The sequence below is a fragment of the Betta splendens genome, chromosome 12, assembly GCF_900634795.4.
Source record: "Betta splendens chromosome 12, fBetSpl5.4, whole genome shotgun sequence".
NCBI classification, from domain to species: Eukaryota; Metazoa; Chordata; class Actinopteri; order Anabantiformes; family Osphronemidae; genus Betta; species Betta splendens.
In genome coordinates, this window is record NC_040892.2 from 2,945,402 (window position 1) to 2,967,382 (window position 21,981).

Sequence of the window (21,981 nt, forward strand, 5' to 3'; positions counted from 1 at the left end):
ACATAATTTACTCCTTAATTTGTTTAACTGTAAATGTGTGAAAAGGTGGAACATACTGTTTTATTCTTATTATTTGCAACTGCGACGTCAGAGCTCTGCTGCCCCCTAGTGGTGAAACACGTGAAGTGTTTTAACATTAGTTGTTTATATGTAAAGGTTGAGAGTGAATTCATTAAACTGAATGTGTCTACACTCATTACTGAAAACACCAAAGGTTCTATAATGGTTTCTTACTATAGCCTGGATCTTCAGAGTCAGCAGTTGTTTTTAATGTTTAGGTCACAAACATGAAATGATTTGGTGTAAGCAGATTTAAAGCCCAAGCCGTTCCTTCAGATTCTTCCTGAGCCCAGTGCTGTTAGAGCAGCAGAGGCACCTGCAGGGGTCCTAGCTCTCATCTCCGCAGGCATCTAGTTAAATATTTCTGTGGGCTTCTGCTCACAGGCTTTGAGGGTCTGAGCCTCTGTCCGTCTTTTTAGCTCTACTACGACTCCATTCGAGAAACATGCAAATGAAAATGCATCGTGCCAAAATCAGGCCTCGTGTGAAATCAATCCTGAACCGCTGACGTGTCCGCTGGACCAGAGCAGAGGCCAAATGGGGAAACTGAATCGAGCTTTGAAAATGTTTTTGGAAACCGCGGACGTCATGAAGAGGAGGAAGAGCATGCAGCCGCTATGAGTGGAGCCTTCAAAGGCTGCATCTGTGCAGCTCCGGAGCTGCTCCGGGGCCTCGGCGTGGGCAGATGTGGAGAGGCTCCATCAACAACATGGCAGCTTGATGACAGGGGCCTTTCAGCCACACACAGTGTCCATCACAACAGCCTGGAACAGTGCAGACGTTCCACCCTGCGTCGGAGCACGGATGACTGAGCAGGCAGAACCCTGCATCGCACAGGTTTACTCTAGAAACCCAGCGTTCTTCAGCATCTTCAGCTGCATCTTTACTCCCCAGAGCTCTTTTCTAGTCGTTCACTCTCTGGGGCTTCAGTTTTAACTTTCATCCTTTTCTTCTCTGCCTTCGTTTTCCCGTATGTGTTTCCTTCTTCTCAGTGTCAGTTCCTCCTCAAATTTCTTTGAGCTTTATTTTTAAAAGCACGCATACACTATACAATATTTACACACAACTGTTACAACAAGGTATTTGGACCATGTGTATATTGTCAGAAACTATAATAGAACTAATGTTGTTCATTTGCCTGCTTTAAGAATGAAATTGAGCTTTTAATAAAATTTGGACAATTGGTTTTCTTTATTTCTCACAGAACTCATAAATCCCATTAAAGCACTACAGCCAGGATAAAAGTATTGCTTTATTTCAACTTGTGCTTTCTACATTAGTTGTTTGTTGATTACAAGTGCTGGAATAAATTTCACGTGTCAAGCCTCGGGCAACTACACTCCTGTGGAAGAAATGTATAAATGCATCTTTTTTGTAATAATTGAGAACATTTTCAACGACTGCGTTACCTTTCCTCTGATATTATGTTTTGTCTGGTAAATTAGCATCAGACTCCTTCAGAAGCAGCACGTTGCGCTGTTATATTAGGTGCTGAAAAGCTCATTTACATTTGTCTGCATGCTCAGCAGAGCGAGGGATCGTCCTCGGCAGAATGCGCTGCTTTCCCTGGAGGCGTTTCTATCGCTTTAGATTTTGTTCGAAATTTGCCCACATTTTTCAGGATTAAGTAAATATAAATATTAGAGTGTTGCTGCTGTTTTTACTCTGGTACTTGGATCTCCACTACACAAAAGAGAAACCAGATGATATTTTTATCTATATCCTGTTTGTTTCTTTGCTGTTTTCTATAGTATCTTTCTTGATACTACTTGAAGCTGGAGGTGACGCAATAAGAAAACATATTGTTTAACCACATATGTATCATTATTAATAAATACTCTGTTTGTTGAGTAGTTTATATTTACTGGAGCCATATGAGCTACCTCACACGTAGCCTGTCAATATATTCAACTGCTTAGTGACGTCATTCTAACGTTCGCTAATTTGACGAGGGGGGCAGACTATGACGTCAACCAGGGACAAGCAGTGACGAGCTCCTCTCGTGTCCTTTACATCAACAGCAACTTGGACAAACGCGCAGCTAACGACGCTATCAACGTAGCTTTAGCATTAAACGCAGAGCAAGAAGGAGCTGCGCGTGTCACTCACCGGTTCGACGTTGTTCTCTTCCTTCGTGGGGCCCACGTGCTCGGGGACCGCGTGTAGCGCTGTCCACGGGCCTCACGTCCTCCACCACAGTCAGTCCCGTCCACGCGTGGACCGTCCCGTCAGTCACTTCGTCACTGTCATTTGACTCCTCGCAGCTGTAGTTTAGGCCTTGGTCCGTCGTCGTTTAGCGTTAAACATTGATATGTGTTGCTTTTATTTACTCCTAATCATATAAACCTGTTGAAGTGACCTGATTAATCACGCACGCTGTTTGGCTGCGTTGGACTCTTTGATTAGTTACTCTTTCCTCTTGACTTGATTGTGGGTCTTGGCTTCTTCGTGGCCTCCTACGGACGTTGTACGAGTGGAAGCAGTGTTTGACACGTTCTCTGCACGACGGGTAGGGGGCGCTGCTTTGTTTCTTATACAATAAGACGGAGCGGAACAGCCTCAACAGAGAGTTCAATGTTGGGTGAATTGAAAAGTATAAAGTTGACTAAACGTAATGTTTGTCGTATTTCCTTTCGTTTCTGATTCTGGAGGGAAAACTGTGAACTCAGTCCAACGCCCCTCCTGTTTCTAGGCATTGAAATGCCTTGCTCCAGGGCACTGTAGTGTTTATGATCATTGTGGCGGATGACAGGCGGCTCCTCGGCGCGCTCTCCTCTGAGCCGAGCACAGATCTGCATCCGTGAACCGCCGCATCCAGGCCGTGCACCGCGTCTTCCAGCTGCAGCTCGGCCTTCGCTGGCGGAACTGTTCAAACCACAGCGTTTCCTGCGAGATGAATTATTTTTAGCGCTGCAGAAGTGATGCGTTGCAGGGACGCAACGCTGCCTCTGCAACGTGCTGAACTCAGGGCCAATCGTCAGAGCAAAACCAGTGATGTCACCGAGCTCGCGTGAAGCCGTCCCCGTCCTCCTCCAACGCCATTCGCTGAAGGATCGGGAGCAGTATGTGTTTCTACATGAAGCGGAGCCGCAGAAGGTGACACGCTGAATTCCACCGTTGGAGCCTCCGAGGAGAGACGTTCCAACACGCCTGAGCGGAGCGGATCGGAGGTTCTGGAGGAGTCAGAGGCGGAAGGAAGGTGAATCACTGCGGTTGATGAGGCCGCACGCCGTGTTCACTCCCACATTACATCACCGCTCGCCTGCTGCTGTGCTGGAGACGCGGGGCCACGGGAGCTTCACGCCCAACATTTGAATCTAAAAAGGCACTAAAGCTCGTGCAAATGCTAATTGTGTGCATCCAGTCCCGTTTGCTTGAAGGCCACGCCGCCACAGAACTAGGACGCACGTGAACACATCACTCCCCCACGGGGGAGACTCCTCCGAGAGGCAGCGCTGACGTCACAGACCGCCGTATTTAAAACACAGGATAAAAATAGGAGAAGCACGCGTCCTGCTTGGACTCAGTAAATATGAAGCTTCCACTTCGAGCAACTTTTGACCCACATCGCTTGACGCTAAAACAAACCAGTCCATATTTCAGCATCTCTTTCATTGACACTGTTGTTTAAGCTTCATCCAACAATATTCAGGTGCAAATGATGCAGGATGGAGTTAATCCAAAGAGATGCAAACTTTGAAGAACGTGCTGTATAGACCCCCCCCCCCCATCAGTCTGCCTGTCTAACGGCCTGTGAATGGCTGGCTCCATCAGATGGAGGTGGGAGGCAGGGCCAAATGGCCTCATAGATTAGCATGTGGCCATTGTCAAGACGAGTCCTCAGCTCCTGTCGCCTCTGAGAGCTCTCATCTTTGTCCCAATACACAACCAGCGCTGCTGGGAAGGGACCAGTGTGTCTGTCCCTCCATCCCCCACAGGGCTCGTGTCCTTCACCTTGGGCCAGTCAGAGAGAAGGGAGCATTATTTGCTACAGGACGAGGCGTTGTGTGACTGTTTTTGTCTTTGTGTAGCAGCTAGAAAAACTGCAGAGTCATGGCAAATGTTGAAAAAGCACAACGAAATTCAAAAACTGAGGAACTAATGTGTGTGTGTGTGTGTGTGTGTGTGTGTGTGTGTGTGTGTGTGTGTGTGTGCTACAGTTTGGTTGACTGTTGTTAATACGCTCAAAAACAACAATGACAAATTTGGTTAATTAAGTTTTAACTAGTTTTGAACATTCCTCTGTGTTAAAAGAGATTTCAGTCATTTAACAATGTAATTGTAAGAGAACTGTGTATTTGAAAATGTGTTATTTTCGTCCAAAACACAAATGAAAACTGTTTTCCAAAAAGTACAGAATGAACCTATTTTAAATCTCAGGACCGAATGTTAAAAGCACAACAGATCAATCTAACATCGCTTTGTAAAATAATAAAACTACAACTGCACATGTCACAATCCGGACTCTGTGGTGGTTGTTCATCTGGATAGGACGGAGATCTGCCCCGTTGGTTCTGATGATCAGACCTGGTCCAGAACCTGCAGAACGCTTTGGTTCCTGAACCCCAGCCTGCCTCCGTGCTTCTTTCTGACCACGGGAGCTCTGCGTCTTGTGAAATGGGCTGAACAGCGGCTCCACCTCCACCTCCACCTCCACCTCCACCTCCACGCGGGTTGAGGAGTTTCAACACTTCTCACAAGCCTCCAACACTCATACCTGCTGTAAACGCAGCACACAAACAAATAAATCATTTTGCTTTGCTGGATGATGGGATTTAAATGCACTCAGCACCAGACACGTTCAATAATTAACATTAATACCAGCGTTTTTGTGTCCATCTTAAACTGTGTCTGGATTAAATAAGGGAAGACGTCGCTCTCACACTCACACTATGACAACAACACAGTCTGGGCCCCAACATCTACATACAGTACAATGACTGAAGGTTAGAGTCCCACCTCACCTCCCCCCACGTCTGCCCTGGTCAGACCCCACCCTCCCTGCGACGGCCAATAAAGTTCAAGGTTCAGGGTAGAGACCCCTCATATAAACAGGCTGCGGTGTTGAAAAGTCAACACAGCTGGTTTCCCTCTGTGGTGGGAACAGGAGGACGACATGCAGCACTTCCCAGGTAAGTTCAGCCTCACCTCCGCTTTCACTGCTGTTATTGATCAGCTGATCACAGAGATGCAATAAGAGGCGAGCTGCACAACGGCTGCATCCTCCGTTTTGTCGCCCGTCCTGTTTCAATGCGTGCGTGTTGCCTCCTCAGACAAGCACCCTGCGAGCGCGGCCCAGTCGTGTGCAGCCGGCGACTCGTACCCGCAGGGCAGAGTCAGGATGACGCTGGAGAACGCCGACCTCTGGAAGTCCTTCCACAGCGTCGGAACCGAGATGATCATCACCAAGCACGGGAGGTTCGTTAATGCCGGACACAGCTCCAGCAGCGGCCGCGCGGCCGAGAGTGGAGTCATTCGACGCAGACAATGAAGTCGTTCTCTGACCCGAGCTTCTGCGTCATCTGTTGCAGGAGAATGTTCCCACACTGCAGCGTCCGTCTGTCGGGGCTCCAGCCGTTTGCCAATTACGTCATCATGATGGATATGGTTCCTGTGGACGGCTTCAAATACAAGGTAAGCGCAGCGGCAGCACGGTGGGCTCGTCTCTTTTTGTACCGTTGATTGTTTTCTGCACGTTGCATAGATTGAGGGCAGAGTGAAGCTCCACAGATTTCAGGATGCGACGGCGTTTTCCACCCAGACACGGCCTCCTCACTCGCTGCATATCAAAGCCTTCCAGGGCTTCCTGTTTGTGCACTCTCGGCTGGAGGCCCAATCAATTAGCATGTCTCTCCTCATTGACTATCAGTGAGTGAGGAGCAGTTGGTCATCCATACATTCAACAGCTCAGCTGGCCCATTTGGTCACGGCACTGCTGTGTGTCAGCACACGCCTTGATCCAACAGCAAAGAGGAGGGAAACTAGGAGTTTATTGTTCCAGTGGTGATTTAAAGTTGAGATTTAACAAATGGGCTTCAAGCTCCGATCGGTCAGATGCATTTGCTAACCTGTGATCCCACCTCCCTTCTCTGCAGTGGAAGAAGGAGCAGTGGGAGGTTGCGGGCAAAGCGGAGCCCCAGCCCCCGTGTCGGCTCTACATGCACCCGGACTCCCCCGCTCCAGGAAGCCACTGGATGAAGCAGTCGTTCTCCTTCCTCAAGATGAAGCTCACCAACAACACGCTGGATCAGCACGGCCACGTGAGCGCCCATTCTCCACGTTGGCCTCGCTGTCCCCACTTCACGCTCACACTGCGCCTCTCTCTCCAGGTCATCCTTCACTCCATGCATCGCTACTTCCCGCGCTTCCACGTCATCCAAGCCGACAGTCCGTACACGGTGCGCTGGGGCCCGTTCCAGACGTTCTCCTTCCCAGAGACCAGCTTCACTGCAGTCACCGCCTACCAGAACCCAAAGGTGCACCTTTACAAATCAAATACTGAAAAACTCCACTTCTTCGGTTTGATTGAAGAAAGACCCGTACCAACGAACTGTCACTGTTTTATCCTCAGATCACCAAACTGAAGATTGACCACAACCCCTTCGCTAAAGGATTCAGAGAAGGGGGCACCCACTCCCACAGTAAAAGGTAGGATTTTTTTACTTATTAGGGATTTGCTAACACGTGATAACTGTTCTATTACTGAAGCTAAATTGCTGCTTTGGTATTTTTTCGGCAGATGTCGCCCAAACAGGAGTCCACCTGCTAAAAGAGTCACAATGGACGGCAGCCATTCTCTAGGTGACAATCTCTACTTCGCGTCAACGTGACACTGTACTCTCGACATGCTATTAAATGCTGTATTTCCCTCTCAGACCTGCAGAGGACGCCCTCCACTTCTCAGTCTGCGCAGGTACAGAAGCCCTCGCTGAAAGGGGGTCACCCTCAGGCCTGGACCCTGGAGCCGGACCCGTCTGAGAGTCTGCACGCCGAGCCCCTGGAGCTCCACGAGTACGACTACAGCTGCGAGGAGCAGATGGTGCCGGCGTCTGTGCCGTATCAGCCGTACAGGTAGGATCTGAGGGGGACGTGAGAATGCAAGGACGATTAAAGGTGCAATGCATGAAAGGGAGTTGAACCTTCGCGGCCTTTTCTCTTCCCCAGATCCGTGGAGAACTCCAGGTTTGCGTTTCCCCTCGGCGACGCAGAGGGGCCTCATGCTGTGGGTCACCCCCCGCCTCCTCCACCGGCCGCCGCTGAGCACGGAGGCCAACACCACGGCTTCCACCACCACCACCAGGCCAGGGCAGCGGACTGGAGCCAGTATCCTCTCTTCTCATATTCCTCTTGGTGAAACGTCACCTCTCGAAGGTGTCAACATAGATCCTGATGTAAGTCACAGAAGTCCTAGCTGTGTTGTTCTGCTTCTGCCAAGCAGAAGGCTGTTTGGATGCTGTATAAATATGTATAAAGACTTGTGTTTATTCAGAATTATGTATATGGGGAAAACCTGGAATAAATTCCCCTAAAGAAGATTTTTAATCACAGATTTTTTTGGTTCATACAATGCTCATTGCAGTCAGCTGGGAAATAAGTGACATTTAATCTGCAGAAGAGTAGACACCAATCTGCTTTTATGACACTGCTGTTTTATGGCGTTAGATGATTCACGAAAAGCTTCTGACATAAAATAATTAAAATAAAAATAAATAAAACTTTTACTTAAAAAAAGACAATCCATTGGTAAATAATGTCAGATATTGTGTCAGACTGTATTTTTCTCAAAGCTGCTGAGGAACTCACAATAAAAGGATTTGGAAACCAGTTGGTGACTGTGTTGTATGAATGCAGAGCTTATTTATTAAGGGCCTTAATCTGGTTTAATAGTGTAATAGATTATGCTGGTTGGGCACCATAAACTCAGCAGGGTTCATCCTCTGGGAACCAAGAGTCTGTAAAGGTGCATTCCAACGCAATAGGAATGGTTGAGTCCAGTCATACAGAAGCCTTTGTGCTTTCCCACAGTATCAGGAGAACCCATCAGCCAGATTCATAATTGCCCCTAATTCATAAAAGCTACACGATAAAAACACAATGAAAGATCCAGCCGACCACAGTGCCGCTTTAAGGCCTCAGCTGTTAAAGAGACGAGAAGGAAAAGTGGGAGCACGGAGACTGTCCTGGAGCTGCGAGTCTGACCTGATAAAGTGATGACAGACAGCGAGTGTGGAATTACCATCACGGTCTGGCATCGTTTCCCCGGCAGAAGGCAGGAACGTCTGCGCTGTAAATGTTTTACGAGAGCGAGGGAGGAAAACCATATCTGGGACGTTTATGAAGCTTCAGGGAGCAGACACTGCGGAGGGATTTTCTGGAGCAGATCAACTCATGTTTTTGCACGATGCACATTTATGAAGCATAAAACACATCATACTGTACAGCGTGTATAGTGCCAAGCTAACGATTCTAATTATGACACATTACTGTCATGGATGCCGGCTGTGAGGAGACTGGAACCTGTGACACCGATCATAGTGTGGCTGTTTGAACCTCCAGGTCCTGGGTCATATCGCACGCACGCACACTTATTAATTCTTCCCACCTTGCTAAAACATGAATCATTGAAAAGAGGTCAGTTAGTGTGAAGATACACTTCACATGTAAATATTATAATAATACTACACTTAAATATTGCAGTTTCAGGCAGTTGGAATATTGTTAAGAGAACAGATCACACTTGGGTAAGTGATAACTAACATAAGTTGACATTACGCCATCAGGACATGCGGGAATGTTTGATCTGGGCCCTTTTAAACCTATACAGATGCTAAAGAAAGCAGAATACTACCTAACTAATCAAAATGAGACGGAATTCAAAACTTTAACAATGACTATGTTTTATTATTCACGCTCATGAGTTTAAATAGTAAAAACTTGCTGTGCATTTACGTCTGCAGGCCGAAAACGATGCAGCATGCAGCCATCCCTGTTAGCTGAGGGCGCTGGTAATGGACTGTATGTGGTGAGCCTCGCATCGACCGTGCCACATATCCATTTAAACACACCAACATATAGACTGTGCCCCGAGGACAGAGCTAAGTTTGATTCATTATGGTCATTCCCACTGCAGCCACAGCCTCTCAGTGCAGAGGAAGACATCGATCGGCCATAATGACAGTTTAACCGGGCACATCAACAACAAAGGAGGCCGGGAACGACAGAACAGGGTATTATGTTAAAAGCTAAATGGGCGGACTCATGCAAAAGGTTCCTGCAAAGGGGTTAATGTAAACGTAAACTCAAACATTGCCCTTGAAAAGTTTCCCAGTTCCGAGCTCTAGGTCAGCTGATTTTCTTTTCTTAGCACATCATTAAAATTCAGTAATTGCTTCCTTTCTCCTGGGTGCGCAGTGTCAAAACTGGAACTGCCAGAAATTAGAGCAGGAGCAACTGTTCTGTGCTCCAGATACACAACCTGTGACACCATGTGTTTGAAAACACGCACACAGAGGACACTGCAGGATGCCGGAGCCAATTAAAGAAGTAGACATAAATTTTATTTACTTGTTCTGTACATAAAGGGTCAATACCAGCACAGGTGTTAACCATGGGAAATATTAACACATGTAAATGGTATACTAAAAATAAAAAGGCACAATTGTCAATTCTTAAGTAAAAGATAAGCTTTCCTAGAATATGAGAAGAGTACAGTAATACTGTTAATGCCTTTACAAAACAACTCAAGCATGAAAAACACAAGTTCACCTCCAAAAAGGAAATAATGATGGCGTATTGCTTAATTAGTACGTTTCATTACGCTTGATGAGGAAAACCCGATGCTGGCTTGTTTGTACAGACCAGAGGGGCTTCAAATAAGAAACCTTTATTGAAAAGAATGTAAATGACAATAAGCAGCATTTGGCCGGGTAAGAGCCAACTCTCCGGCCAAGAGGTCATGCACAGAGGCAACCAGCAGGCGTTTTTCCCTTTTGAAAATGTAACCATAGGTACTTTATTTTAATAATACCACTCATTTGAACAAAAAGAAAATGCTTGATTTCTTCGTCGACTACAAACGGACAAAAAAAGGGACACAACTAAAAGCCGCACAATATTACTGGGAGTGGCCAGCTGAGCGATGATTTGAGGAGAGCGCGGTAGAAGGGAATCATGGGAGTGACACTCTTCATTTGTACAGCAGAAATCGAGGGGTTGGCACCGTTTGTGCGACTTCAGGCCTGGCCTCCTACTGAGCAACATGGAAATGGTCGCAGCACATTATGAACAGAAATGCAACTCTGATAAGAGTCTGTTTGCATAAAGAGAACGTTTGTGCACAGACTGAATATGTAACTAAGTGAGTTGGAGCCTAAACTAGGGTGAATACCAGCACATTAAAAACATGGTTTGAGAGGGTATTGCATGCACTAAAAGATGCATTTTTCTTACTCTCGGTAAAAGGCATTGATGGGGTTTCATTGGCTTGCTAAGACTCCTCCTGACCTTTGCCCTGCGCCACTGGGGGGGCAGCATCTCACCTCGATGGATCCTAGTCCTTGTACCCACACTGCGTCGGTAAGCTAGCCTTGGACAGATGCTCATGGGAAGTGCTGACCAGGGATGCAGCCCTTGCGTTTTAACATTTTTAAAAGCTTCATGAAGCTTGGCACTCTTATAGGAAAGCATTGAAGTGTACCATCCACTGCTTGGTGCAGTTGGCACTAAAATCCTGCTAGAATCTAAGCTATGTCCTTTTAGTTGAAACTAATATGAAGGACAGTGAAGATGTACCAAGTGGACATGCAAACGTACCCCTCTATCATACAGGTCACAAAACAAACAGGACTGTGGGATCCACTACATCAAGTTACAACCAAGATGCTCCCCGATCTCAAATCCAGTCACACATCATACACACATAAAAAACCTGAATAATTCATGGCCAACGAGTGTGTGTGTTTGCATGATGGTTAAGGTACAACAGGGACTGGACTTTGATTTTCTTTTTTTGTGGGAGAAACAACATGTGACAGGCTGGCCAGCTCCTCGCCGCCTCAGTGCTCTCTCAAGTCCATAGGGACACTGTATTTCCCCAACATGTACAAACAGCCTCACACCAGTAAGACAAACACATAGCAAGTCGCCAAGACTTCAAATCTAACCTGTGTGAAGGAAAAGCAAAAGGACACGTTGCAAAAAATGTGGTAAATATTCAAATGACCACACATATACACAATACACACAGGCACACACACACACACACACTCACTCAAATGAAAGGGACACTAATGCGAAAACATTGCCCAGCCTGAAAGAAAGATGTCGAAGAGGAAGGAGGGGTCAGGTTTTAGTTTGGATACAATGTCCAAAGCTGTAAACAGTCAAAAAGCCTCGCAACAGTTGGCAACAACAGAAGGATTGCTGTCATGTTACAGCCCCAAGCAGGCAAGCACGTAACCATGGTGACGCTGGAACGATACAGGTAGATACAGCCAGCCACTTCGGGTACAGGGCGACGGCGGCGAAAGGCTCCAGTCCAACTCTGAGGTCAGTCACTCTCATCTGGTTTCTGGGGGTCGATGATTTTGACATGAGTGAAGGGGAAAAGACCTCTCCGTCCGTTCACCTCTCCCTCCCACTGACCGCTGATGTTCATCCGCGTAACCTTGACGATATCACCAACCTAAAGGCAAGCACAGTAGACTGAGTGACAGGGTAAAGGATGCTGGATACAATAACAACCATAATAAATACCAGCAAGAAAGAGGAAAGTACTTCAAGAATGTGAACCATTTCAATTGGTAATATTTTATGTGGTTTATGTGGATCAGACCAGAGAGATAAAAATCAACATTTAACCCTCTAAATGTATTTGGCATTTGTTAATAAAATCTGTTCACCGCTACACTAACCGTGCGCATGTAAGCTTCCAGATTTAATAAAACACACTTTTAAAAATGAAAGATCTCCACATGCACATTACACGTGACACAATCAGAGAGGGGCCCACATGGTTCTATGACACAGAACGTGACCCCAATCTGTTAAAGCCATATGTTCTTTATCGGGATTAGAAGGGAAAGTCTATCATTAAAAGCATGAATTGGAGGGCGCAGAGTCTGTAGCTTCAAGGACGTTCAGTGCTACACACCATCAAAAACAATAACACAGTTCAAATTATTCCAAACAATTATATGTGTGTGTGTGTGTGTGTGTGTGTGTGTGTGTATACAATTTATTTAGTGACCCAGAACATATTAAAGGTCTAAAGTCATTTGTTGGGGACTGCCCGCCTCTAAAACAGAACACAGTGACTCACAGCTTCTGCTTCTTCTGTGCCCTGAGGCCCCAAAATGGCACAAGAACAAAACTATTTTCTTTTTCCTGCAAGCTATGAAGTACGCTGAGTCAAAGACACAGACAGATCAAATGAGACATGATTGGACAAGGTATGGTATGCGTTATTGGTGGAAAGGAAGTTTTAGACTACTGAATCCAAATAGAACAGATAATATTATGTAATACTACACAACTAGACCATTTGAGCTCAGTAATTGGTTTCTATGGGCTCTAGTGAGTAATACATAGGAGCTTCTGTGGAAGTAATGGACATGTGGAACAAAGGCATCCCAGAAGAGCATCAATACTTTGTGCACTTAGTACATGCGCATGTGCACAATAAGCCGTTAGACGTTTGTATGATCATTTTACTAGTCCCCAGATGAGTACAAACACAGTGGATACTGAAATAACAGAAGCATCTGCAAACAAAAAAATAAACTAAAAAGGAGTCCCCACAGAGAATAAACTCAAGGAGATATTTTTAAACCATCTTCTACAGCATGTTGTCTGACTTGCAGCTTGCACTCTAAAAAAGACCCTTTAATGTAATGTGAGCAGGTCGGAAAGAAAAAAACAAAGATTAAAGATATAAAAACTGAAGTGGTCACTTTGGCATTGGCACTGTTAATCTCTGCATGACATAGAACTTCCCCATAAGCCATCTGTCGACAACACCATCAATCAAAATAAAGCAGGGGAACACACGGGTCCAATTTATGATGTACTAAGCCAATCTCTGATGTGGAATGAAGTCAAATCTAGAAAATCTAACAAAAACACCTGGGAGCAGCTATCGCTAACCTACAGTCTCCCACCTGTACAGTGCTACACAGTTTGGATTGATCATTTAATAAACATAAAATTAAAATGGATTTCTCTGTGCCTTATAAGTTTACGAGCAATGTCTTCCCCATACATTTTCCTTCACAGTCTCCCTACAGCGGTCTGTCATTTCATCTCTATTAGAAAACACTTCAGATGCAATTTTCACACCAGTGACACACTAGAGGTGTAATATAGGTTTATATATGCTGTTGAAAAATAAGCAACATGACTCATGATCTCACACAGACTCCTGCCACTGACGCGCTGCAGTTTGCTTGTTTGCACTGCTAGAAGGTAACTGAGGTTTAGGGGGAAAAAGGTTTGCAAGGCTTTCTGCAGTAAAGATTCTTACCTTAACACAGATCTAATCAAATGTGTCTTGGTCTGTTAGGATACTTATGACAATGCATACTGACATGTATGACGCGTGTCTACATGACAACGAGTTAATTGATGCTTGACTCATTTATCTGGTATGACATGCCAGTCCCAGTCAGGCCAAACACCCCTCACAATTGAATTACCAACTAAATGTTTCAGCTTCTATTCACACTTTGACCATTTACGTAAAACCGATGGTCATCCATCATCGGTTTCGTTCTGCAGCTTACATGAACAAATATGTTTTGGTTTTAAAAAAAATTAAGGTTTCACTTCTACACAGGCCAAGTATTGACAGGGAAAAAGGCAGCGGTCACTGGACGTCTGATGTGTTGCTGAACCATTCAGCTCAGTTACCTAAATGATGTATTGGTTGTTTTCTGGGTTTGCTGTCAACGATTGTCAATTGTATATAAAGAAAGGAGAGAACGAGAGAAGATGAGGCTAGTGTTAATGATAAAGTGTCCCAGCTAACCTTTAAACATGAATAATATTGACCAGGTTGGCTCATGCATGTCTTAGAGGTGAGCATACGACAGTAGTGGTCAGTAGTGACCTACATAACTTCCTACACACTGTCACATTTTAGTGTCAGTACCGTAAATAGGCTAAGGTTCATGTCTACTATCAGAGTGGAGCATTCTGCTGCCCCAGTATGTGTGAAAAGCACACGTAGCATAACATTACATGCTTCAACACGTTACCACTGTCAAAGCAGAGCCATTTTAGCCAGCGTGCACAGCTGTGATATGCAACAGTGCTCCCTGTATCGCAGCTAGCTGATGAGCAGGAAGTCAAACGCATTGAAGAGGGGGGTGATGTGAAATAGCCTTATACAATACCTCTAGGGCGAGAGCGGTTTTGTCGTAGGCACACGGCACTCGCTTCTGGATGGCCTTCGCCATGATGGGGCCATTCTGCATGGACGGCAGAGGGGTTACAACTCCAGGCGTGCCAGGGGGCATTGGCGAAGGCGTCGGCGTCTGAGGCTGCGCGTAGGCGTGCACGAGGGAATGGGCGGGCTCAGGGATCCCGTAGCTGTTGGAGTTGCGAGATCCGTGGGAAGGCTGGGTAATGTGGGGTGGAGGTCGTACCAACTTCTCCACGTAGGGCACTGGGATCATCCCAACCCGCCCCTCTTTACTCTTGGCGCTCCACCACTGCTCCTCCGGCTTCTCCAGGATGATTAGGATCTCCCCCTTCTTGAAGGGAAGGTCCTCTGCATCGCTGCCCGTGAAGTCAAACAGAGTCCGCACATATTCCACATTTTCCTCGGAGCTTGGGTACCTTGGAAAATACAACGTAGTTAGCATGGAAGCAAGGCTAGCAAGTGGATGACATTTAAAAAATATGAAAATGGGTCAGATTCATTCATAGAAACGTGACTTAAGTGGCAAGATCGTGTTTACGAGCTCCTGGGAAATGTAAATAAATCTTATGAATGAAAAGCTGTGTCAGACTTCCAGCTGTCACAAAAGTTCAAAACTTCCTACAGGGAGCAAGATGACAATCATGTGTAAATGTGTAACGGCCAGGGAGCAGCATCCTAGTTAGCATGGATCACATATCACTTAATAATCATAATCACACAATCAAACAGAAGCTGCCGGTGGCCACGTGTTCTAGCAGCGGTGGGCACCGCGGAGCCTCCTACCTGGGCGAAGGCTCGATCAGTGTGGTGGTGTCCAGGTAGTGGATCTTGTAGAACTCCAGGAGAGCGGGGAGGTGCTCGAACTCTTGGTCGCCTATCTTAAACCTCTTGCTGGGCAACGAGTTGATGATGTAATGAGACACTTTGGAGTTTTCCGATACAGACAGGACGTAGTCGCCGGGACAAGTCGCCGAGTCTCGGACGAGGAACATGCCGTGCCTCTGTCCTTGTAACCTATTCTGTGCCTCTTGTCGTGACACGGGTCCGAAATACCAGCCGGACCGATCGGACGAATCAAAGCGAGCAGTTGACATTTCTGTTTATAAGTTAAGATCAGACTAGGAAATAAAAAAAGGACAAACGCTAAATAAACTAGACAATAAGTTAAAACGTGAACGTGCGGTTGGAGCAGGAGGGTCACAGCTAATTGGAGGATTTGAGGATGCAGGGCTGGGCACTCGTCGCCCCGTGAGATTTGTCGAGCGTTTTGTGCACGGGGCTGCAGAGTCCGGAGACCTATTATTAAAACAAGACACAAAAAACACAAACAACCTGACGCGTTCAGAGGCAGGCTGCGACTGGCTGCATCCAACTTTGGAGCATAATGCGATCCCTGTGTCGAGCAGCCAGTGGCCGAGTGAGAGTACGAGTGGCAAAAGGAAATAAATAAAAACGCTCGACGATCACCGACGGAGGCCGAAGCAGCAAATGATCAATGAAGCTTCCCCTTTTCGTTCCGCCTTCCGAGAAAACACCAGGCTTCTCTTCTAATAATTTATGTCCCCCAGTCAGTGTCAGAGAACGGAAAAGGTGGCCTCAGTTCTACATCTGATAAATCCTCATGTCTGCAAAACGCTTGCCCAGTCGCCGCAGGTCGGAAACGAAGTGGTACTTAGTATCTTGCTCTTAAGATAAGGCACTCGTCATGTAAATGCGTGTTTTTGGATCCCCTCTCTCGAGTCGAAGCAGACTTTAGAGGCAGCACAGCAAAAAAATGGCGGCCCGCAACACGTCTTCACACAAAAAATATTTCACAGCAGCGGTTAGTCTCCTGCGCACGCACCTCAGGAACTGCAAACGTACACCGGGGCTGTCGCGTGCACTCCTTGCCGCTCGCGAGGGATCCTGTCTTGGCGGTTTGATGTGGATTTTTTTCCCTTACTTTCCCTTATTTCTGCTCGCGCCCCCCTCACCCGGGCCACCAGAAGTGCGAGTAACGAGACCGAAAAATGGCGACGGGAGGGCAGGTCCCGCTTTCTACCCGCACGTCACTGACGCCCGCGGGAGGTGGGTGGAGGAAGAAGGGTGGGCGTGTGACGACGACAAGGACAGCCCCTCACCCCGCGCAGCGCGCGAGCTGTCAATCATGTTGCCACATGACACGGCTTGATAGAGTTAAAGCAGCGAGAAACATGACCACAGGGCACAAAACTCAGGATAGACACGAAAACTCATTACAAGCGTATTTATCACCATCAAACAGTGTTGTTTTACAAAGTATATCAACATACACGTAACTTAAACTCAAATAAGTATTCTTATTAAAATTAGCATGTAATAAAAAAATACAATATACTATTACCTAATGTAAACGTTACTGTCAATATAAAATATATGTTATAATAAATGAAAATACATTTCTGATTGGACCTTTTTAGGAGTCAGCACTCAATCTATTGTGAATTTGTAGTTTACTGCGGCTTCATTCAGGTGATTGAAATGAAAAGTGTAGTATAACTGCTAAGTCAATGGCTAGTTCATGTAGTGTAAAAAAGTTTAAATATTTCCCTATTTTCATTTCCTGTTGTTGTCCAACTTCCCCTTTATCCATCGTCACAACAACTGTTGTCTGTCGCACAACTGTGGCACATCGATTTGGACCTCGTCAACCAACCAGACCCTCAAAGCTGAGAGAGAGGGTGAGGACTCTGACTGAACAATACAGAGTAATACTGACAGAAGCATTCAGTGTGTAACAGTGTCTGATCGTCAAATGCCATCTAAAGCGCAGACAACGCTGCTCATTAGGGAACATAAGCTATGTAGAGAAAGGTTTGCTCATTTAAGTCCCAGTCATCCTGCCTCATGAGACTGCGTCTGGCACAGGGCAGCGCTCATCACTGCAACACCGCCTGAATCTTAATAGATTTGCACCCACTGGGTCTTAATGGCCACTGCCTGCCAATTCCCACATTTCTACAGAGACGCAGTGATGCAACAAATTGGGAAGGAAAGAGTAAACAGCTTCTTCCTCCTCAGACGTTTAAGATGGACACATATTGTTTGACTGTGTAAGCATTCTGTATAAAACAATAACAACAACAAAAACCAGACACTTGGACAAACTCAAACACAAGCTGATAACAGTTGCAGCTAAAGGGACCTTTTCTTCTTTTGAATTTCAATACGCTTCTGGGACCTATCAGGCCTTTCTAACATCACCCCCTGGCACAGTATCACAAGCTGCTGTGTGGTCTGGACTAATGCATCATTCAACTACAGCATGTAAAGCACCTGGTTTACCATGTTTACCACAATTTGTACTGGCATCAGAGCACAGTGCATCGAAGCTCGTTGCACACAGGTCTGCGTGAGCCAGAGAGTTCCCATGCTGACCCCTGTCTGCCAACGCAGCCGCCTTCTGTTATTTTGAAATTACAATTTTCCCAAATAAACAAACAGCGGCTAAAGGGTCAAGAATGCCCCAAGCCACAGTTACTTAGATACTAAGACCAAAAAACATACAAAATAAACCAAACTGTTGAAGCGATGAGTAAAATAACTGTGTGATGATCTACTCTGTAGTGGTAGTGGGGGTCAGGGACCCTGATGCCTGTCTGGTTCTTGGGCTTCCTGTTCTCACGGCCCTCTCGAGTTGTAATGTAAATTTGAATGGCAGGCTGCACCCAGGAAAATAACATACTGTAATACTGTATTATTTATAGCATTTATCAGAACAGAAGTTAAATGTGCGTCAGAAACGCAAGTGACCACTTCCTCTTAGTTTAAACTAGAACTTTAAAAAAAATTTATACTTTTATGTAGAATCTGTGTGGGGATCACTGAAACCAGGCTAATATGACTTTCTCATATGTGACACATTTTATTATGGTTTAGTTTAACACACAGTAAGTGGAGAGTTATTGTAACACATACATCATAGGGTCTAATGGGGACAGAAAGTCAGCACAGTCTGCTAACCACAGTGGCCTTCTTTCACTTTGCTTATCTCAATTTCCTTTTATGTTCATTAAAACATTGAACATAAAATACATTTAAATTGTGGCAAAAACAGACCATTGACACTCAATTGATACTTAAATCAATCAAATTAGTTTTTAGTGAAATTGCATTAAAATGTGACAATGAATAAAATTACACAGGGAAAACTTGCATTAAATAATCAGTGCTGCATCAGACGGCTGCTCTGTAATGTTGAAACAAGCAACATGTCATGTTTTCACTTCTGTTTTTCCCTGTGGCAGTAAAAGTCAAATATGCTACTCTACATAATACTGACTAAATACTGATTAATTTGGGCAGGGTGGCCTTTCACACGGCATCATCGGCTGTATACACATATATAAGCTAAGCTTTCACATCACAAAGTAAAACTACAAGGATTGCACTTTTTTTCTGTTCAGAAATTTATTATCCAGTTGTACAATAGGTGTTTGGTGGTTGACATTGGCCCAGACAGAACCTAAACATATTGTATTCTGTACAGTGTTTTATAGCATGGAGAGTTTCTTCAGATTTTTTCTGTTGTGTGTTTTGAATATTAACATTGAAAAGTTTCTATCGTCATATTGACAAAACTATAGCATCTTGTTTAGGCTTCAATTGTCTAAATATATGTTTGTTAAAAATAATTTAATATAATTTCCAGTGTAAAGCTAAATTTTTTACTGTGCAAACTTAAACGCTACAGACCTTTGTTGTCTTTGATCATTGCATGTTATTCATATCACAGTCTTGGTGACCATCTCTTCAGGACAAACATGGAGAGCTGCAGCTCTCAGGTGGGTGCGGCTGAGGCGGTGGCAGCTTTTGGTTTCCTCACTTCACGGTTCTTTTGAAACGGTCTCGCTGCACAGCACGGGTCCGCCTCTGCCGTTCTGCAATGGTTGAGCTTAGGCTCTGCTTCAGGGCTGGGAGGACCACGCAAGACTGCGAGGGCCCAGAGCTGGGAAACACACAAACACTGACTCAGTTGAAAGAGCAAAGACGCCTTTGTGACATGATGGACATCCTGTCAAGTATCGGTACTGGTTGGAGGAGACGAGAAACATGTCTGAGCATCGCTAGCATGCAGGTAAAAACACCTGAAAGCTTCAAAGGACAAAAGGGATTTACGTACATGTTGTCCGGTAACGTTTGAAGACGAAGTTTCGGAAACTTCTCATCCTCTAAAATCTTGCTGAAAAAAAATTAAACACACACATAAACACTGATTAAAACTGTTATATTTTTTAGGGAAATGTTTCAAGTTATGATAAAAATGAGGATGTTTATTATCACATTACCGGGTGCCATCAACCAGGTAGGCCTTGGTCAGAATGTAATTTTCTGGAGTGATTTTCTTACTCAGTACAATATCTCTCAGCAGCGTCTTCACATGTATAATCTACGTAACACAGAGACGTGATAAAGTCTTGAACTGTTTCCACTGCACAACGCTGAAAAAGCTCGGTTTAAAAATAAAAACGTACCTCCTGAGACTGTAGGCTGTTAGCATGATAGAGCTGCCGAATGATGACCTCACACTCCTGCAGAGTCGGAGCGCGTGGGGGATGAGAGGGACTGCTGTGAATTCGCAGAGGCTGTAATGAAGTGATGAGGCCTCCCTTCACCTCCGGGTGACGGTCCTGCTTGGCAGATCCCATAATCTCACTCCCTTCTCCAAAGCTCCTCCTTGATAGTTAGATGGAATCAATTAAATAAAAGACACAGGCTTTTCAAAAGTTTTTTGACTGATAATACCCTTTGGATCTCTCGTATGTTTAGGAATTATCTCATAAGTTTGTTTAAAGTTAAGTCTAGCAAAACTAATTAGTTTTCTTAAAGTGAATATGCTTTTCTGTATAGATGTGAGCAGACTGGTACTGAATAAGAACCCAGTTTAATCTAGACCCATATTCACCATAATGCCTGGTCCTGTGCAGATCGCGTGTCTTGTAATGGCTCCTCCAGGTAGAGTCCTGCATGAGCTTCACTGCCCTGAGTGGGAGGTCTAATGCTTTTTCGACTTTGTGTTAGTACTAGAGGACAGAGAAAATTAGAGAACTACATTCAAGTGCACCACTCGACATACAGTGCCGATTTTGTAGAGATGATTTAAATAACCTCAGTTGTATTAGGTCATACAGTAGCTGACAGTCAGCAAAAAGCGCTGCTTTTTTAGGAAAAACTAATTTGTGGATTAGAGCAGTTGCACAATTGGCCCCAATCCTGCAAAAACAATGACCATGCATTGCAAAATGCAAAGAAAACGAGCAGATCAGCACGAGATTGTGTCTTACCTTTTCTACTTGACTTGGGAGGCTCCATTATCAGCTTATACTGCAACTCTGCAACGATCACATTAAGAGGACAAGACTAGAGTAAGACATATTCTAGAGATGCACATAAAAGACATGGTCTCCTGGCAGAGTCCCAACGGGGCCTGACTGCTGTGGTGCTGTAGGTGACTCGCCTGCCTCTTTGTGGGTGGGATAGTGTTATACAGAGCAGCATGTGGCCCGTTGTGTGAAGCGACACTGGATCTTTGTCCACCTCCTACCGAGCAGCCCTCAAAACCCCGTAGTTGCTACGTAACCAGTGTCTAGACTGAGCGGCTCTGTTGTCAGCAGGTTCTCTGGAGGCTGAGGGGGTCTCGATCATTAGTCTGAATTCATTATGCTGTGGACGCAACAGGTCACGGAAGTGGAGGATAATGATATGGATACTTAGGAATAAGAAATGTTGGTTTAATCTACTTTTCCAGAGGAGCCGGATCCTACACTGACACATTCTCACTGGGAATAATCAGGTCCTCTCATCTTTCTACATGTGACCCAGTCCCAGCTAATAATCAGAATAAACCGATGAACACAAGGTTACATCACTCTTCTCCAGAGGCTCCTTCACCTTTATTGTCTCTTCTGAGACACTCTATCTCAGCATGGAGCTTCTCTAGAGTCTCCTTGTGCTGCTCTTGCAGGAAGTGGATGTTCCTCTGCAGAGATGCGACCCGTGGGTCGGCGTCGCCCTGACAGGACGCCTCTCCACCTCCTCTCCCTCCTCCGTCCGCCGCCGGGGCACGAGGGAGCGGCTGGAGTCGGTTCGCGGCTGAACGTCGCGGAGAGAAAGACTTCCCGAGACGCCCGACTCGCGGCCACTGCGGCAAATGGCGCAACGGTGGAAGGTTCTGACTTGACATGGCTTTGGGTTTGAACCCGTGCTACACGGCGGCTACTCACCAAGCGAACTAAGTTACCATCAAACTAGAACAGTTAGCTTGCTCTGTGTTCTTATGGCGATGTTAGCTAACTATTTAGCCAAACCGTGGCTTGTACACAGCTCGAGAATCCTGAATTAACGTAGATTCGCACGCATTTGTCATGGTGGACTTTTCGTTGCCGGGACAACCACGTAAACGTAGCCAACGTAGCTTTGCCCTCAGTCACGCAGGCTGCGTAGAGGTCCCGCCCCCATGGTTGAGATTGACAGATGGAACCACC

The 21,981-nt window shown here is 45.6% G+C and overlaps 3 protein-coding genes across 4 annotated transcripts; 1 reads left to right on the top strand and 2 right to left on the bottom strand.

The window, feature by feature from the left end:
* The first annotated feature begins 5,176 nt into the window (after positions 1 to 5,176).
* On the top strand, positions 5,177 to 7,853 carry LOC114867395 (T-box-containing protein TBX6L-like). Its single transcript, XM_055513668.1, has 9 exons — positions 5,177 to 5,192; positions 5,259 to 5,478; positions 5,592 to 5,694; positions 6,156 to 6,320; positions 6,390 to 6,536; positions 6,632 to 6,708; positions 6,800 to 6,846; positions 6,912 to 7,131; positions 7,225 to 7,853. Exons 1-9 carry the CDS (start codon positions 5,177 to 5,179, stop codon positions 7,412 to 7,414), a joined length of 1,185 nt encoding a protein of 394 aa, XP_055369643.1. The 3' UTR covers positions 7,415 to 7,853.
* A 1,742-nt stretch (positions 7,854 to 9,595) lies between these two features.
* crkl (v-crk avian sarcoma virus CT10 oncogene homolog-like) lies at positions 9,596 to 16,513 on the bottom strand. The gene is made up of 3 exons (XM_029169344.3): positions 15,263 to 16,513; positions 14,451 to 14,895; positions 9,596 to 11,743 (listed from the first exon to the last, which is right to left on the bottom strand). The coding sequence occupies exons 1-3, from the start codon at positions 15,571 to 15,573 to the stop codon at positions 11,609 to 11,611; spliced, it is 891 nt and encodes a 296-aa protein (XP_029025177.1). The 5' UTR covers positions 15,574 to 16,513; the 3' UTR covers positions 9,596 to 11,608.
* A 2,369-nt stretch (positions 16,514 to 18,882) lies between these two features.
* On the bottom strand, positions 18,883 to 21,969 carry si:ch211-222n4.2 (uncharacterized protein LOC101885505 homolog). Of its 2 annotated transcripts, none has more exons than XM_029168839.3 (7): positions 21,389 to 21,964; positions 20,782 to 20,829; positions 20,403 to 20,520; positions 19,972 to 20,173; positions 19,786 to 19,886; positions 19,620 to 19,679; positions 18,883 to 19,445 (listed from the first exon to the last, which is right to left on the bottom strand). In XM_029168839.3, exons 1-7 carry the CDS (start codon positions 21,678 to 21,680, stop codon positions 19,319 to 19,321), a joined length of 948 nt encoding a protein of 315 aa, XP_029024672.1. In that variant the 5' UTR covers positions 21,681 to 21,964; the 3' UTR covers positions 18,883 to 19,318. The 2 variants fall into 2 exon arrangements, with proteins under 2 accessions (XP_029024672.1, XP_029024673.1); XM_029168840.3 differs by having other exon boundaries at positions 19,356 to 19,445; positions 19,620 to 19,675; positions 21,389 to 21,969.
* Positions 21,970 to 21,981: the final 12 nt, after the last annotated feature.

Excerpts from the sequence above, each read along its gene's own strand:
- si:ch211-222n4.2 (XM_029168839.3), bottom strand. The coding sequence starts at position 21,680 with ATGTCAAGTCAGAACCTTCCACCGTTGCGCCATTTGCCGCAGTGGCCG. Across the intron at positions 20,830-21,388 it reads TCTCAGAAGAGACAATAAAG|AGTTGCAGTATAAGCTGATA; the intron begins GTGAAGGAGCCT and ends TGATCGTTGCAG. Across the intron at positions 20,521-20,781 it reads TCCCAAGTCAAGTAGAAAAG|TACTAACACAAAGTCGAAAA; the intron begins GTAAGACACAAT and ends TCTGTCCTCTAG.
- crkl (XM_029169344.3), bottom strand. The coding sequence starts at position 15,573 with ATGTCAACTGCTCGCTTTGATTCGTCCGATCGGTCCGGCTGGTATTTC. Across the intron at positions 14,896-15,262 it reads CTGATCGAGCCTTCGCCCAG|GTACCCAAGCTCCGAGGAAA; the intron begins GTAGGAGGCTCC and ends GTATTTTCCAAG. Across the intron at positions 11,744-14,450 it reads AAACCGCTCTCGCCCTAGAG|GTTGGTGATATCGTCAAGGT; the intron begins GTATTGTATAAG and ends GCTTGCCTTTAG.
- LOC114867395 (XM_055513668.1), top strand. Across the intron at positions 5,479-5,591 it reads ATCATCACCAAGCACGGGAG|GAGAATGTTCCCACACTGCA; the intron begins GTTCGTTAATGC and ends CATCTGTTGCAG. Across the intron at positions 6,537-6,631 it reads CCGCCTACCAGAACCCAAAG|ATCACCAAACTGAAGATTGA; the intron begins GTGCACCTTTAC and ends TTTTATCCTCAG.